General features: G+C 34.5%; 2 protein-coding genes across 4 annotated transcripts; both read right to left on the reverse strand.

Moving 5' to 3' along the window:
* Positions 1 to 1,984: 1,984 nt before the first annotated feature.
* On the reverse strand, positions 1,985 to 5,363 carry LOC136067577 (uncharacterized). Its single transcript, XM_065773659.1, has 4 exons — positions 5,130 to 5,363; positions 4,878 to 5,013; positions 2,893 to 3,061; positions 1,985 to 2,407 (listed from the first exon to the last, which is right to left on the reverse strand). Exons 1-4 carry the CDS (start codon positions 5,361 to 5,363, stop codon positions 2,188 to 2,190), a joined length of 759 nt encoding a protein of 252 aa, XP_065629731.1. The 3' UTR covers positions 1,985 to 2,187.
* LOC112007529 (uncharacterized) lies at positions 5,359 to 14,493 on the reverse strand. 3 transcript variants are annotated; one of them, XM_024039881.2, is made up of 6 exons: positions 13,838 to 14,493; positions 10,328 to 10,452; positions 9,812 to 10,129; positions 9,562 to 9,731; positions 8,329 to 8,736; positions 5,359 to 5,446 (listed from the first exon to the last, which is right to left on the reverse strand). In XM_024039881.2, exons 1-6 carry the CDS (start codon positions 14,216 to 14,218, stop codon positions 5,382 to 5,384), a joined length of 1,467 nt encoding a protein of 488 aa, XP_023895649.2. In that variant the 5' UTR covers positions 14,219 to 14,493; the 3' UTR covers positions 5,359 to 5,381. The 3 variants fall into 3 exon arrangements, with proteins under 3 accessions (XP_023895649.2, XP_023895650.2, XP_065629730.1); XM_024039882.2 differs by having other exon boundaries at positions 9,812 to 10,126; positions 13,838 to 14,490; XM_065773658.1 differs by lacking the exon at positions 5,359 to 5,446 and adding an exon at positions 6,992 to 7,099 and having other exon boundaries at positions 13,838 to 14,492.
* Positions 14,494 to 17,200: the final 2,707 nt, after the last annotated feature.

Genomic DNA, 17,200 nt, shown 5'->3' on the forward strand with positions numbered 1-17,200 from the left:
TGGAAGGGACAGCTTAGTTTTTCTTCCTCGGGTTAGCGCCTTCAGGGTAGACTTAGGTCTATTCCCCCACACATACCTATGTCTTTCTCCTTCATCTATTTATTTGATTTTGTTTTCTAAAGATCTCAACAATTAACTAATTATATGTTATTTTTATAAAGCAGAAATCCTTTCAATCAGATTTGAACTACTGTTAGGATTAGGGTGTAATCCATGCACACATAGTGCTTATCACCAAGTTGTATACATATTCAAGTTGCTACTCACATGTATTGATGTTGGAGAACAGTTCAATTTGGATTTCATGGTTTCCCTGATTGATATTGGAAGTTGAAGTCTTAAAGGTTGTGGGTTTGTTGATGAGAAAGCTATTCTAAAAATTATTAAGTGCATTAAAATCAAAACAATGCCCAAAAAATTAAAAAGAATTCTTGCCGGGGGCTACTCATAGTGCCTATAAAAGGTGTAAACTTTATTTATTTTTAATTTTTTTTTAGTCTTGATTAATTATGCGTTTGTTGAGGTTTTCTTGCATAGATTTTATAATTGAATGGGGTTGAATGGGGTATAATTGGGTCTAGTTGTAGTTTAAATTCAAAAGTAAGTTGAAGAAGCAGAAGAAAGGAATTGGAAAACTTGGTTATTTGCAAGGTGTAGAAGTTAAATACAAACATAAAAGAGAACTCATTGAAGAGCTACTGTAACTTGCCTTGAGCGTTGAAAGAAGAAATGTTAAATATGCATACTCTCTTGCTAGGGTTGAGAAGATTGAAGGACTGCCAGCCAAAATGAACCCATTACAAATAGCCAGTCTTTTCTCAAGCATGTAGGTTGTAGTTTAGCTGATTGATTGATAGGTGTTGCTCCCAACTACAGGGTGTCACCCTCTCAAAAAAAAAAAAAAATGCCATCAAGTTGCTCATAGCTTTAACATGTCATAGAAAATCATCCTCCCCTCATTTCTCACTTAACTTCACTAAAATCCCTTCTTGAGCAAGGCAAAAAACTCTAACTGAGGAGATCCATATTCTTCAATGTTAGCGATCAACAAGGGGGTCACACTCTCTCTTCATCACACTTGAGTTTGCCCCTTTAATCTAAAATTATCAGGAAGAACTTCTCTCCTTTACTATTTCTCTACCATTGGATCTACAAAATTTTTTGTCATTGAACTTGTATTGTTTTACTAGTATTTTATCACTAGACTTGTGAGTTTACTAATTTCTGGAACAATTTTATTTTACCGCTCAACGCACATTATTCTATTTAAACTTACTATTTGACATTAATTTTCCTCTTTTCGTTTCATTATAGGACCTATACTTTTATATTATTATTATTTTTACCATTGGATATAAATTAAAATTCCTTTATAGGTTCATCAAAAAAAAAAAATCCTTTATAGGTTGTATTCTTTTTCTTAAATTTTGAAATTTGTTTCTTTTGTAGGCGTAAAAGAACACTGCAGCTATAGGTGTTCTTTGAGCCAGTATTTGGTTCCGAGCTTGACTTCCCAAAACAAACTCGACACTAACACAAACCTGTATTTTAAGCTTGCATGAAGAAGCCTATTCCTTTCCTTGATTCTCATCCGCCATTATGAGAGCATGCACTTCGACTCGGATGATTTTGCCTTATGTGTCAGGAAATTTGTGCGTGGTGTGTAATATTATAGTCCCACAAAATAAAAAAGGACAAAAATACCATATAAAGGAAAATGTTATAGTCCTCCAAATTTTATTTCCCTCCACAAACCATTATTATTCGTTTTGAGTTCTATATTTATTAAAAACTATTCATGATACCAGGTTTACCATCTTTCGTAGGTCACATCATCCATGACTCTCCGCTACGACAAAACCCACTGCATAGTATTTTAGTTTATCATGCATTACTGACTTAGAATAACGTTGTGCAGAAAACCCCACGTAATCTCAGTTAACCTTCCAGCGTAGTGAGAATCAGCATTTTAGCAAGCAGAACAAAGCAAGCAAAAGCATATGACATCTGAGAAAAGCCATAATAAAGTATTGTACACTGCACATGCCCTGATCAACTTGCTCTGCCAACCAGTCTTCTAATAGCTCCATGAACTACATCAATTATACAGTAGTGTATCTTCATAATTTTAAAAAAGTTCTAGACTACCATAGGGCGATCTCTGAAGAAATACTCTGCTGAACGTTGCTAGTCAAACTGCTGCCGGAGCTGCATCTCTGTTTCACTTTTCCAGGAAGCATGAGATGATTGGCCCTTCATCCTCTTACTCTTCTCCTTGTCTTTGATGGTAGAACCCTTCTTCTTGAGCTCGTTGCTAGCGTCTTGAAGAGGGTGATCACCACATACAGGGCATACCATTCCTCGTGCATTTGAGAAAGTCTTGGGTATTCCACATTGCAAGCACATCCTATAAACAGAGACGAGACACCTTAGACAAAGGCTTTGATAGAGTACCAGACAACAGGCATGTACATCATTGGTCCTCAAAGGCTTTGATGTGCAAATTGATTAGTTGGTCCTCAGAGAGCTAAACACTTTGATGAACCCACCCAAGTGCTTGCTTATTAACATCAGTAATTATGTTTTAAGTCAATATCAATACCTAAGTAATTGAAAATATTAATTGACTTATGTACACAACAACTGTTACAGTTACTACAAAGGAAACCTGCTTCACCATTTTACTAAGCTCTCAAAGTATGCTTTAGCACTAGCAGGAAAATAATGTTGTGTTCATCAACTTTTTTCATTTTTAATTTTAATAGGTAAGTTACTCATACATCCGGTGAGTCATGACTTCACCCTCCACCCACTCTTGTGAGACAGGGAAGAGCTCATTGGCAAGTTGTAATTATAAATTAAATACATATAAAAAAAGAGATGAGGACATACCTCAGTAGCTCTGCAGCATCCTCAGCATTAGGATTGGTTACAGTTGCCACTCGCTTGCCTCCTTCTGTTGTGCTTGAAACTGATGATGCTGGAGGTCGATTACCCTCAATATCACTTCTTACACGCTCATGGATACCAACAAGTTGAGGTTTAGCCTCAACTACAGCACCTATACATTAATAATACAACCATCGAAATTTGTTTCTTACAATCTAAGTTATTTACCAGTAAGTTAGAAAAGTAAGTTCTAAGACCAAAAAGAAACTCTTACAATCTTCAATTCATAAAATTAAATGCATAGTCCCTACACTGTAAATCACTGAATGTCTAGCCATGACATTTCCTCCCACACAGAAGTTTTCAGTGCACAAGTAGCTGAAGTAACAGTATCAAGAATATCCACAAGGAAGATACCAACCAAAATATTCTAAATTAGACAATATTAATCATGACATCCATGTCATTTGAGATTATTAGGCATGCAATCAGGTCTGAAGTTTTAATATCCAATCATATAACAAATATTTTTATTTCAAGAATTTTTTTTTTCTCTTGGCATCAAATAGAAATACATTAGTTTTAGGTCAAATAGAAATACATTACAAGATGTTTATTGTACACTATTAAAATCTCATTACTATATTAAAAAGGCAATGCAACAACTGAAGTCCCATACCATTAAAACATAGAAGTGGTGGTATTTGGCCCTAAAAAAGGTGTTAGTATTTGAGTGAGAGACAATGTCTTAGGACAAATTATCAGATTTTAGTTGATAGTGCAGTCAAAGCACCTTCAAATGAAACTCTAATAAACTAATACTAATGCAGAATAAGGGGATATAAACATGCTTATCACATTGTTTGTTAAGTTGTACCATCAAGATCATTGTCTTCTGATTAATAATTACTACGAATCTCCATTGCTAGTCATAATAAAATAACAAGCTGGATTACCAAGATGCTTTATTTAATAACAAGCTGTAAATGCAGAAAACCACAATGCTTGAGCTATAGGACTGTGAAGTAGCTCATGCTCTACTATTTCACAACTACACTTGCACTCCCGAAAGCTATTAATAACCACTACCTTTTTTTTAATAAGATTATCCAAAGTGAAGATAAATTTCATGGCTGCACAGTTGTAAAAAGACCATACACTAAATTGTCTTTTTCAATTCAGAATCCAAAATAAGCAATCCTCAATTCCTTCTGAAAGTGTGCCATTGTACTCAAATGGAAGTGTTGATTAATAAATAATAATAAAAAGTGTTAGTATTGACTATTGAGGCACACTGGCGTTAGTGTGTTCTTTGCCCCTTTCTCTTTTCCATTGGCCTTCCATGCATTGTTCACACTACTGTTCACAATTCCTAGATAAATTTGTTCTCAGCTTCTTTTCATCTCTTTTGCAACCATAAATCAAATCTTTTTCCTTCAGCCTTCACTACCAAAACCCTAGTTGTTCATGAACCCTAAAACTAACCCTTTCCTTCTAAATTTAAAATCTACATCCACATAGTCTCCTAACTCCAAGCCTACCACAAGCATACATACATACATACACAGATTCCACAACCTGTCCAACATTATGGTTATTGTTGAGATCATCAAAACACATTCTTATTCTTACAGAATCCGATAAAAAGATTAGTTCTTTCAAATGCAATTATCATATAAATTCTTGAAACCCTTTTCAGGAAATAACCTGTTTATCCTGACCCCACAATCTCGCCCTCCGTCTCCAACTCCAACTCATTCTTATGCATTATAATTTATTGCTTCAAGACTTTCTTCAAATCCGTCAAATTCGAACCTCTTCAACTTCAAAAAGTTGATTACCAACATGCCCATATATTTGTTCCAGGCTTTTGTACAGCAAAATGCAAAGTTGGGTCTCATTTATTTGGCCTAGTACTCTAAAGCAATTGTTCTATTTGGCAAAAATATTAAACTATGAAGAAAAAAGAAAGAAGAAGAAGAAGTAACCTGCAGGCAAGTGTTGTTTGTTTTCCTTGCGGTGGTTTCTCCTTCTCCCTAACACTGGCTGCTGTTGCTGTCCCACATCTTTAACTTTGCCATATTCTTCTACACTGTTATTCAGAAACGCTGGCGGTCCTGAAATCTAATAATATTCACTGCTTTCATTATTCATTACTGTAAAAAAAGAAAGCAAAAGCAAGATTATCCCAAAGAAAGAGAGAGAGAGAGAGAGAGAGAGAGAGAGAGAGAAATAGGTACTTCGGAGAATAAGTCTAACACAGAGGGAAGCCCTGAAGATCCCGACCCAGATGAAGGTATTGGGAGTTTGATGAACGACTTGTCGTGGATAGCTCCTTCCTTGTCGTTTTGTTCGTCTTCGTCTTCGTCGTCGTCTTCTTCATCTTCATCGGAGTTTTGGAGATAAGGGTGTTGGGGTTGTTGGTCATCTTCCTCTTCTGCGGAAGAATAGCCTTGAAGGAGAGACAAGCTCATTTTCTCAATTCTCAATTCTCAATTCTCTGATTCTTCCCTCTCTAAACCCCCAAAGGATGCACAGATCGTACTATACATACATACTGCAAAATTTAGAAAATATTTTTATTTTAATTTAATAATTGTTATTTAGAATAACATGATTTTCGTGTTTTCATAACACAATTTGAAGTAGGAATGTGAATCTTAAAAAAAAAAAAAATTGAAATTTTTTTTTGAGCCTTGATTATCGGGTTTGTAGGTTTTTCAACCTATGTAATCCGATTTGATTTGTCATATATATATATATATGTGTGTATAAATTTATTTTATTACTTTTTATTTTACTGTAATATTTTAGTTTGATTCGTGTTGGTATTTTTGAAAATTGATTTTGATGACTTTGAAAATTTGGAATATAATTTAAACATATTATGTAATTTGCGATAATTTATCCCCAATATATATATATATATATTTAACCACAACTCACCGAATCAACCTAACTAATTCGACCAATGTGGTTTTGTTATTCTATAAAAAAAAGAAAAAAAAAAAAAGTGGTTTCGTTAGGTTGGTTTCTACTCATGTAATGGTTAGGCTGGGTAGGACTATCAGATTGAAACATATCATAAAATAACTATTTTACCATTAGATGAGGTTAAATGTAAGTTGTAAAATGGATTATCTACATTGATGAAGCCATTAATCAAAATCTATGGACGACCGTTACTCAACGACTAGGAAATCCATAATAGCTCCATTAGTAACAATTAGAACCTTAATCACCTTAATTAAGGAAGGAAACTTAGGAACATCTTTAGCAAATTCATCAAATTTTTGTACTGTTTAGAAAATGAACAGTAATTTTTACCTTTATCTACCGACTTTTCCAAATACACTTTTTAACAAATTCTCTATCCCATTCTCTATTTCATTTAAATATTATTTCTTCATTCATTATTTATTTGTTTTTTAACAACTACACATCTTTCAATATTTTTTTATTCAACACTTAATTATTATAATAGAAAAAAAAAAACATTTGAAAAATGAACAATAGCTCAGTAGCTCATCAAACTTGATGAGCGTAGTTCATGAGCCAAAAAAATTCAAGTATAGAGAATTCATTAGAGTAGCTTTTTTTTTATCTCATTTTCTATTATAGGTAATTTTTTTTTTTTACATAAACCATTGGCAATGCTATAAATGACCCTTAAACGGTCACATAAAGCAAGTATAGAGGTCTACTCATAGCACCCAAAGGAGCTACGAATCACTAAGATAGTTTGTAAGCTTTCCGCTTAGCTATTTAAGGTTTCCTGACTAAGACATCAAAGACCCTTAGGTCGGTGCCACACCGGTGTCCTCCAATCAACCATTTTTCTTTCTTGAAGGTCTGGATGACCTTCCATCGATATCTTGGGACAAGCTACCCCCAACCGGTGGCAATTTTCTACATCAACAATTTGGCGCCGGTTGTGGGTTAAAGACAGATAAGTCACTTAACTCTTTCTACAACATAAAGGTATCTAGTTCTAAGCTGAAGTCATGGAACACGAAGAAAACAATCCTGCTCAATCCCTTGTAGAGAGGCAAGTGCAAGCCTTAACTACTAGCGTTCAAGAACTGACCCGCCAAAATCAAATTGCTCATGGAACAGCCTATCAAAAGGTGAACGGGCAAAGAAAATCGTAATGATGAACACCATGACGAAGAAATGGCCGAGAGTCGAACCGTTAGTCAAAGAGAAACACCTACAATTCATTGTTCCAAAAATGAGACTAGATATACAACTATCAAAGCATTCAGTTCAACATCTAAATTGGGAACCTTGCCGGAGAACCAAAAGTTTAGCCATAACCCTAGATAGATGCCCAATATACTTTGATTGAATTCATTTCTACAATATTTCAAACAAGACAATAGAATTTATCTATTCTTTTTGTTGCAAACATTTCAGTTCAGTTTATAAATCAATTCAACTGAATTCTAATAGTACTCAATTAAAGTATATCCTAGGATAGGATACGGCCCGATAAGGCCGATACGACAACTATATTTATGTAGTTTAATTGGATACTACAATAAGTTAAACCATTACAAACTAGAGGAAAAAAAAAAAAAAACAACCCTATTGAGGTGACACTCAAAAGAATTGATGCTTCGTTGCAATTAACAAAAAAACGTACTTCTTTTGCATATACATGCAATGCTATTCGCCATCCAACCATAGCAAAAAATTTCATCATTTTGGCTCTAATAATTCATGCAAGATATGATTGCTCGGTCTTTATTGTTCTTAGATCAATTTGAACAGCTTAGAATAATAAGAAAGCCATCAAAATATGTAATAGTAGTGCCATCAACCCTATTGAGGTGACAATCGAAAGAATTGGTTAAAAAAAAAACAAAAACAAAACCAAAACTAAAACCCCCAAAGAAGACACTAATATTGAATTCCAAATCAATTGGCACATATAGGGAGCCTGGGACTCCAGATCAACAACCCATGTCAATGAAACGTAATTCAGTTTGAAAATTTTCAATCTGTTGACAGCATTTGTAAGGAGTGAAGTAATTGACTCCAAAGAATTCAAAGAAGAATATTGTGACAAGAAAAGGGGATGATGTAGAAGGTAAGCACAATCAACCTAAAGTAATTTAAGAATTTGTTAACTTATAAATAAAAATCAATCTTTAAGTGGAGAAAGGGAGGGAGGGGGGGGGAAGACCAGGTTTACAACATAAACAGTAATAAACAAGACAGTAATCTTTTTCTGCATCTTGTTAGGTCGTTGCCTGTCTAACATGTTTTCTAGGCATGCCCACTCTTTAAAATAACAATAGGAGGATATGAATGTTATCATTTCCAGATGAGCAGAAATACCAAAAATGGAAAGGTGTAATGAATTTGATGGGGGCAAAAAAATAAATATCATTGCCGATGAAGAAAATAAGTACAGAGAGAATTCAGACTATTTACTTTCAACAGGAATCGGAATTCCTCCCTGATTGATAGAGATATGGGAAAGCTTCAACCTGATGGCTTCAAAATCTGCATTTTGCCTCTCTTCATTTGTCAACCACAAAGGCAAGCAACGATCAATTAAATCCTTGCCACAACTCAGCGGGGAGCCACCTTTAAGAATACGGGTCCTCCCAAACCTTGTAATCCTTGCTAGATTTGAATCAGAAGGCTCCTCAGCATAACTCTCAAAAATGTCCCTGATGGCATCACACCAGATTGGTCGAGCTAACTTAAGGAATTCATGAACAGCCACTACTGGAAGATTCACACTTCCCAGTTCAGACTCACTATTCCCACCTCTTCCATGATAATCTGATCCTCCAAGCTTCAAAAGACCATGAACATCTGCTAGGTCACTGTACACTATTGACCAAACAAAATAACCATGATGTAAGTACCAGATGAAGAACACAAGGAAAATATGAGGCTCCATAAGTTTTTACACAGATAATTTCCTTTCAGAATGTGAGCATTTCAAGTGTTCCAATATAGCATAAAATAAAAAATCTATTCAACGAGGCTTCACAGTCAAGAAAGAATAGAAGGAGATTGTCATGTATATATTGTCATGTATATCAACTGGTACATAATCCACCCAGTTCTCTACATCATTAACAAGGATGATGAAAGCAGTTTCATCCCAGAATTTTCAGAAATTTGTTGCACCATAACAAAGAAAGCTTGATGTCTTACAAGAGAGGAAACAAAATTGTGAATAGAAACTTTTTCGATCTCACATTAGAGCCATATGGCCACTATTTAACAGTAATATTAGTATTAGGCCAAACTTATCAACCCAAAAATTTATTACTTTGTATTTGACACCACAAGTCAGTGTTTTTTTTTTTTTGGTCATCCACCACTACATGGAAACAAAACTAAATCTCACCAATTGAATCGATGGTATGAAACAATCTCCTCACATACGAGTTGAAATATTAGAAAAGAAAATGTTAAGCTCAACCTAACTTCATCAGTTGATTTATATCTTGAAATTGTTTCATGGAGAAGTTGGCGTGTTCCTAGTATGCAATATCTTTGACATTAATTCCTTGCTTGAAGATGGGATGTAAATGATTTACATTCTCAGATTCTCTCACAATTGATTTGACAGTCACCCACTAAAAAAATATATAACTCCACAAAAATAATAAAAAAGAAAATGACCTAACAAAGTGAATCACATACCAGCTAATTTTCCATCACTTCTATATACCTCCATCCCATGAAGGCCAGCCTCTTTCAGCCTCCTGATAACTGCAACAGGATTTTTCAATGCCCACGGATGAGCTAGCACAGCCACACCCCCTGTATTACATATCAATTGTATTGCTTCCTCTGCAGGAGGCTCACTTCCCCTGCACCCATATTAATCCTAAATTAGAAATACACAACAAGAGTAACAAGGAAAGATATAACAATAAGCTAAGAAAATTACGTAGAGTAAGCAGGTCCACCATCAAAAAGATATCGTGCAAAAGCTTGTTTCAGATTTTCCACATAACCTGCTTCAAGCATAGCACGGGCCACATGCACTCTCCCAGGAGCAACTCCATTGCCAGCTATCCGGGCAACATGCTCCCACTTAACAGGTAGATTAAGTTTATTAAGTTTTGACACCATGTTCTTTGCACGGAGAAAACGACCATCCCTGATATCAGCCAAGAACTTTTCAAGCTGCTCAATCCTTTTTGGTCCGCAGCTGCTATAGTATGCAAGGATGTGCACCGGTTCATCTAATTCAGATTGCTCACTGCTAATCAATGTCAAAAACATCAGAGGCATATCCTCACAACTAAGATTCTTCAGGAAATTCTTATGATTTCCAATTACGAATATTGTATTAAAGAAAACCTAAGTACAATGTTTTCTCCAGAAACTATATACATATATACATACATTCATGTGTGTGAGTGTGTGTAAGCTCCCTAAAGCCAGAACATCAAAGATTTACCTTGGAGAGAATATTGTACTGATTTCAACACCTGGAATTATCTTGATACCAAATCTTCGAGCAGCTTCTAGAGCTTCGGAGATGCCTGACATTGTGTCATGATCTGTCAGAGCAAGAACTTTCACCTGTTATGGGCACATTTTTTCTTAAATAAGTGTTATGCGTACATTTAATAATTAAACTGCAATACATCTTATGATGTATTCAAGAATCAAAATATAAGAATAGCTTAACAAATATAAACTATAGATCAAGAACAACATATAACATTTTCAAAGTAATTTTGAACTTCAATTATGGAAGTCCCATAACATTTATAGATAGCATGCAGGAAACTCAAATATTTCTTTCCACAAAAATGTTCATTGTCAGTCATAGCCCAAGTTGATTCTTGGCCTTTTAATTAGGCCATAATTCCATTTAAATTGGATCAGAATTATGGGTCCTTTCTCAACAACTTGGGATTGGCCACATCTCCTTTTCCGCTCTCAAAGTTTATCTAAAACCATACTCTATTACAAATGTATTTAACAGATCCTTCTCACTACATCTACCCATGTTAATTCAGGCCACACTCTACCTCTTTTCACCCCTTCAACTTAAATAACTCTTGCTCACTTTGCATTAATTTTACTCCATTGTACATGTGCAAAGCACAAACCATCTTAATCAACTCTCATTCATTTTATTTCTCAATGGATGTGTTAAGCATGAAAACCTAAACTAGTTACATTCATAAATCTAATTGAGCCTTTTCAAAGTTTAGTTTACACAAACGCTCACTTTCACTTACAACAACAAGAGAGAGAGAACTACCAGGACAACACTCTTCTAGAAATTGAGCAATTCACTATATTAAAAATAAATAGATAAACAATCTATTTCTTGGACAAAGCCCCCTTATAGTGGAGCTAGGTAAAGTTTGCCCCACTTCCACGTCACTAACCAGTTGCACTTCTCAGAAACTTAAAGAAATTACTTACGCAATTATGCTCTTAACAAATAATGAAGTTCCCTTTTCCCATATATTCCCACTGTATTTCTATTTATCTCCTCTCCCGAATCTCCAAACCCTCATCTATCCCAGTACACTTTAACCATTAGAATGGATGACTGGACCATCCATAAACACCTTGAGGAAGATGAAAAATTACATTCACTAATACTGACTGGCTCCAATACCCCAACAAAAAGAGTAACAGAAGAAACATTCATCAAAGTGGTGTCAAAATATCTTGCAGAGAGGGGTTCCGAACTCGAGCAACAAGCATACAGCAATAGGCAATCCAGTCAAATGTTATTTTGATGCCTTGTCCGAACTCAAACAAGCATACAGAAACAGATAATTCCAAGCTTGCTTCTTCCCATAGTTTTCTTGATCATCAACACAACCTGTCTCTACTGTTATTTTGATACAAAAAACAAAGCTATGTCTACCAAGAATTATGAGTTTTCCCCAACATTAAACCCACAGCCTTGATATCTCCTAACATCAAATTTCTCTACCCAAATAAACTAAATAAATGACAACATACAACTACCAAAGCAACTGAAACATAGGCACCAGCAATTTCAAGAAGAAGCAACAATGGAATAGTATCTCCAAAGTCCAAATGTGCTCAACTAATGAATATCATGCCACCAAAAATAAGTGTAATATCAAACAAAAGACATGACTTCAACACTATGGATTGTCTCATTTAATGGGATGGAAAGGATGGGAAGGAAGAAAAGGGAAAGGAAATGGAGGGAAAGATTCCTTCCCTTTGATGTGTTTACTTGTCTAGGACAAATGAAAAGAAAGAAATGAAATTGTGGACTCATAATGAATTGATCAGTTTTGACCCGTTCCTCCACCTTCTTTCCAACTTAATAATCCAAGGATGTCCTCTTCCTCCCCTCATAAAGATAATGAATTCATTATAAAACGCTAAGGGCGCAATCCTAGTACGCTGGAAGTAAACAAGGAGAAGCCCAAAAAAAAAAAAAAATCAATGAAAGCTCATTGGTATCCAGGAACTCTAGAAAATTTGCAATAGAAGACATATGAGAGGTCAAGTACATTCATATACTGTCTTCAAAAATAAAATCTTCAACTTCGCCATGTTTATTCTTTACCATCAGAGCAATGGGAATTGTTTTCTCTTCAAAGGCACCATATTAAGCAAAAAAGCTTCCAATGTGATAACCCCTCCATCACAGAACAAAACATTACTCATGAAACACCAGACAAGCTGAAAACCCAAGATCACAATTCCTGAGCCAGTGCACAATGTAAGAAAAGATGAGCCACATTCTCACATTGCTTTAATACATAAAACACCCTTCCATAATAATTATCCATCACTTCCTTAGATTATCTGTTGACGGTCAAACTGTCCAAATGCTTTGCTAAGGAAAATACTTACCTCCTCCTTCCCACAATGCCTTTTAGTAGCTATTCACTTGGAAACCTTGCATTTCCTAAGGGATCCATTCCATTTTATTTACCTCCCCAAGTTGAAACACTGTTGTGTGTATGTCTTCCAATAACTGTGCCATAGATTCTACCTACCAGTCATGCACCATGAAAATAATTATAGGATTTCAATAAAATCAGCCATTTTTGGGCTTTCTATATTCCGCCACTATAGCATCTTTGTCCCTTGCAATTAGAAAAGATTAGAATCTCTCTCCTTTACAGTAGTCTCACCATTCCAGAAACCATGCCAAAAGCAAGTTTTAGTGCCATCACCACCATCACATCTAGTAAAACGCAAAAAGCTGTCCCATCCGTCCCATCCTCTATGCAAATGCTTCCACAATCCCATATGGCCCTCTAACCTACCTTGAACACCAGCTCCCCCAAGTAGTGCCCTAAGAAGCATGGAAACAGACACAGGGACGACACGGTAACACAAGCAATTTATAAAAAAATTATAACTTAAAATAAAACGGCCGATATGATACTGGAAAAATACGGGTACAACACCCTAAATGAAGCGACCGTACTTTCTAGGTAATGCCATACTTTAAATCTCTGCCCACAAAATGCTTTTTCTTCTAACACATGGCCACAACCACTTTCCCAATAAATTTTGATTCAAAAGCATTAGCTTCTTAGTCCCAAAACCTCCATTGCTAATCGGCGTGCAACATAAATTCAAATAACTATATATATATATATAGTTATACATATTACCAGTCTTCTGTAATTGAATATACACAGTGCGGACGAGTTTTTAAAAAACCATAATCTATATTTACTTAACCTAATACAAAATGCAGCCTAGAAGAGAATATTCACAAAAGCTAATTCATTATTTATAAGCTAAGATTATATAACTCAAAAGAGAGCTAAGTAGCTAACTATCACCAACAAGCAAAACCCACATCAGCATATCATTCAGAAACAATAAAACGAAAGAAAACAGTGCATATCATACACTCAGGATAAATAAAAAAAAAAAAAAAAAAAAAAGCAAGCAAAACCCATTTGAGATATTGGGGAAGTGTTTGAAAGAAACTAACCCCATTCACATGTGCTTTCTCAACAAGCTTTGTAGGGGACAAAAACCCATCACTGCATTTGGAATGGGAATGCAAGTCGAACACCATTTTCTCCCCACCTTTACCAAGACTCTTCTGCACTCCAAAGTCATCCACAAGAAAGGGAGCAGCAGCAGCAGAAAGAGACAACGAAGAAGAAGAAGAAGAAGACGAAGAAGGGTGATCCAGGAACACCCATTCACTCACAGACTTGAACGCCAGTGTTTGCTCTGGCGTCATCTTCTTCTTGCTCCCGCCTCGCTTTTTCTTCTTCTTCTTCTTATTCTTACTGTCTTTTGTTTTCTTTGAATTATGGTTGCTGCAATTGGAATTGCTGCTAAGGACGTGACCATCTCCCGCCATTGCTTTGCTTTTGGTCCAAAGAGAAAAGGATTGGAGACGAGACAAAAGCCCAGATTTTGGGGCTGCTTTAAGGCTGAGAGAGGAGGCTTCTTGAGTCTTTGAGTATAGAGACCGAGTCTGAGTCTACTTTTCCTATGGCTATAGGTATAGGCTAGGATAGATACATAGGTAGACGGATAAGCCCTTTTATTGAAAGGGCATCTTTGCTCTGACTCTGAGTCGGCCAAAGCGTTCTCATCTACGCAACATCTGTTTGAGTTCAAGAAACGACAGCTGGGGTGAGAGTTCAATTGCTTTTTCTCTACAGCCTTTTCCATATTGCAAATTGCAAGCAGAAAGTATACTCTGTTTGCTTCCTCCCACTTGGTGGGACCCATTAATTATGGGTTCCATCAACTGTGAGGGAAAGAAATATGCTCCTAAAATATGATGTATTTTCTCAATTATAAATGGATAAAACCTATCATTTTTTATCTACCATTTTTTTTTTTTTTTTTTAGGAAATCGACCATTCATAACTTGCATCAGAAATTATATCACTAAACTTTTTGGAGGGGAAACCACAATTATGCTAAGAATGCAACTTATCCACATGAATTTATCGCTTTTAATCAACTACTAATTACTAATACTAAAAGGGTCATGTTAACATGTGCCTTAAGGCCATTGTAATAAACTACATTAGGAAATTTTTAACATTATTTTTCACGAGAAATATAAAAAGCTGTCAAAAAAATTAATTACTTTATCATTTTTTCATAATTTTTTCTTTTAAAATAAATAAAAAAGGCTCCTAAACTAATACCCTTAAGGCATCAACTAACATTTTTCATCCTAAAACTAATATTAAATTACTAATATAATGGAAAATATTAATACAATAGAAAAATAATTGCCTTTTCTATATACTTTCTCCAGTTTTGTTGCTATCACAACTCAGTTAAAAAACATTGTCAATAATAAGCCTAGATAAGAATTAGTAAAAATTTGTTAATTCAATAATTATGAAAATTGTTGTGTTTGCCATATAACTTGAATTCAATTCTTCTAGACACATACATTGCCATAGCTTATACATTTCAATTTGTGATTGATTACATCACATGTACATGAGACCTTTACATATTTGATGAAAAGTATTCCAATTATCATTTGACATATTTTGTTTGATTTGATGTATCATTAGTTTTTGGATTATATTAGTGTATATATATATATATATATATATAAAGAATATATTGAATTTTGACCTCTATTATGTGGGTGTTTAATTTGATTATATTATTATTGATTTGTTTGGAGAAGAATCAAAGAGAAAAGAGTGCTAGGTTAACAAAACCCCAAAAGGATGGCCTAAGCCAAGGTTAGGGCACAAGTTCAAAAAAAATCATTAGACTAAAATAGTGAAAAAGCGATCTAACCAAAAGTTAGGACACACTCACACAGACAAAAAGAAGAGAAGACCCTCTAAAAGCTGAAAGTCCAAAAGCGTTCAAGGCAAACAAATTGATCAAGTGATGACATGCTTAGCGAGGATACTAACATGAAGAGAAGAAGACAAGAAATGAAGAAATGTCTATAATATTTGGCTTTCAAGTTATACACACTTGGGAGAAAACATCAAAGAAAAATTTAGAGCATAAATATATTCTTCCATTCATAACCCAGACCCCACCTACATTACAATTTATAAATATACATTATAACCTAACCTAAAAGACTTAAGCTTTATGAGTTTGAGCCCTATTATGTTAGATTAACCACTCACTTTTGACATTCTTATTTAGGATTCGTTTGGATTGAATTTATTGTTGCTAAAACTGAAAACTAAAAATACTGTAACAAAATAAATTTTAAATGTGTAAATAGTACCGTGGGACATATTTTTAATATTTTTTAGTGCATGAACAGTGCTGTGAACAGTGATGAATAGTGCGTGAATAGTAATTTTTGTCCCTTGCACAGTGAACCCATGTGATGTTACTGTTCACGCGTAGGGAAAAAAATAATAATAATAATTTGAAAACGTGAAACGCAGACGCAGAATTCAGTTGAATCCAAACACATACTTAATGTTGGACTTCACTCACATATGTATTCCCAATAATCTTCCCCTCAAGTGTGAGTCTATTTCTCTTTGAGCTACGAACTGGCCCTACTAGTTGCCTTATGGACATTTTTTCATCACCAGCGCGTCATTCATGGGCCTTTTGTATGCAATCCATAGGAACCATGTGTCAACCTTGCACACTTACTTAGGCAGTCACCTAAGGTCCAAGCCACAAAAAAGAAAAAAAAAAGAAAAAAAAAAAGATCTGTTCCAAATTTTTTTTGGAAAAGATTTGTTCCAAAAATTTTAAACAATAAAAATTAGTATTTAAAAAAAGAAAAGAAAAAAAAGAAAAAGCAATGACAGGGACACAACAAATGCTTATCCCAATCTATCTAGCTTTTAACTCTTTTTACACGTTAAAAAAAAAAAAAAAAAAAAAGGTTCTTTTATTAATTAGTTAGTTTTGGCTTCCCCAACATGTATGTACAAAAGAAAAATAATTTATTTATTTAGTCAACTAGTTTTCTAAGTTTCTATCTTTTACAAATTATGTTACTTGTGTACTAATCTTTTTCGCAAAATCAGATATATTTCTAGCCAGATGAGATTACAATAAAATGTAAAAGATCTCTTTCATTTATGACATAAACTTAATTGAGTAATGCTACAGTCACAAATTATTTTATAACATTTTTACAAAATGTTGATGTGGCCAACATCTTATTGGTTTTCATTTAGGCACACCATTAATATCACATTTTTATTTACCATTAATCATTTATCACATCAACAGTTTGTAAAATATTTTATAAAATAGTTTGTATCTTTAGCATTATTCAACTTAATTATTAATTTTATATATCAAAAGATGTAGAAAAATAAAATTTTAAGTAATAATAATTGTGGGGGTAAGAGCCCAAATTTGTTTA

The sequence above is a fragment of the Quercus suber genome, unplaced genomic scaffold (assembly GCF_002906115.3).
Source record: "Quercus suber isolate HL8 unplaced genomic scaffold, Cork oak 2.0 scaffold_78, whole genome shotgun sequence".
NCBI classification, from domain to species: Eukaryota; Viridiplantae; Streptophyta; class Magnoliopsida; order Fagales; family Fagaceae; genus Quercus; species Quercus suber.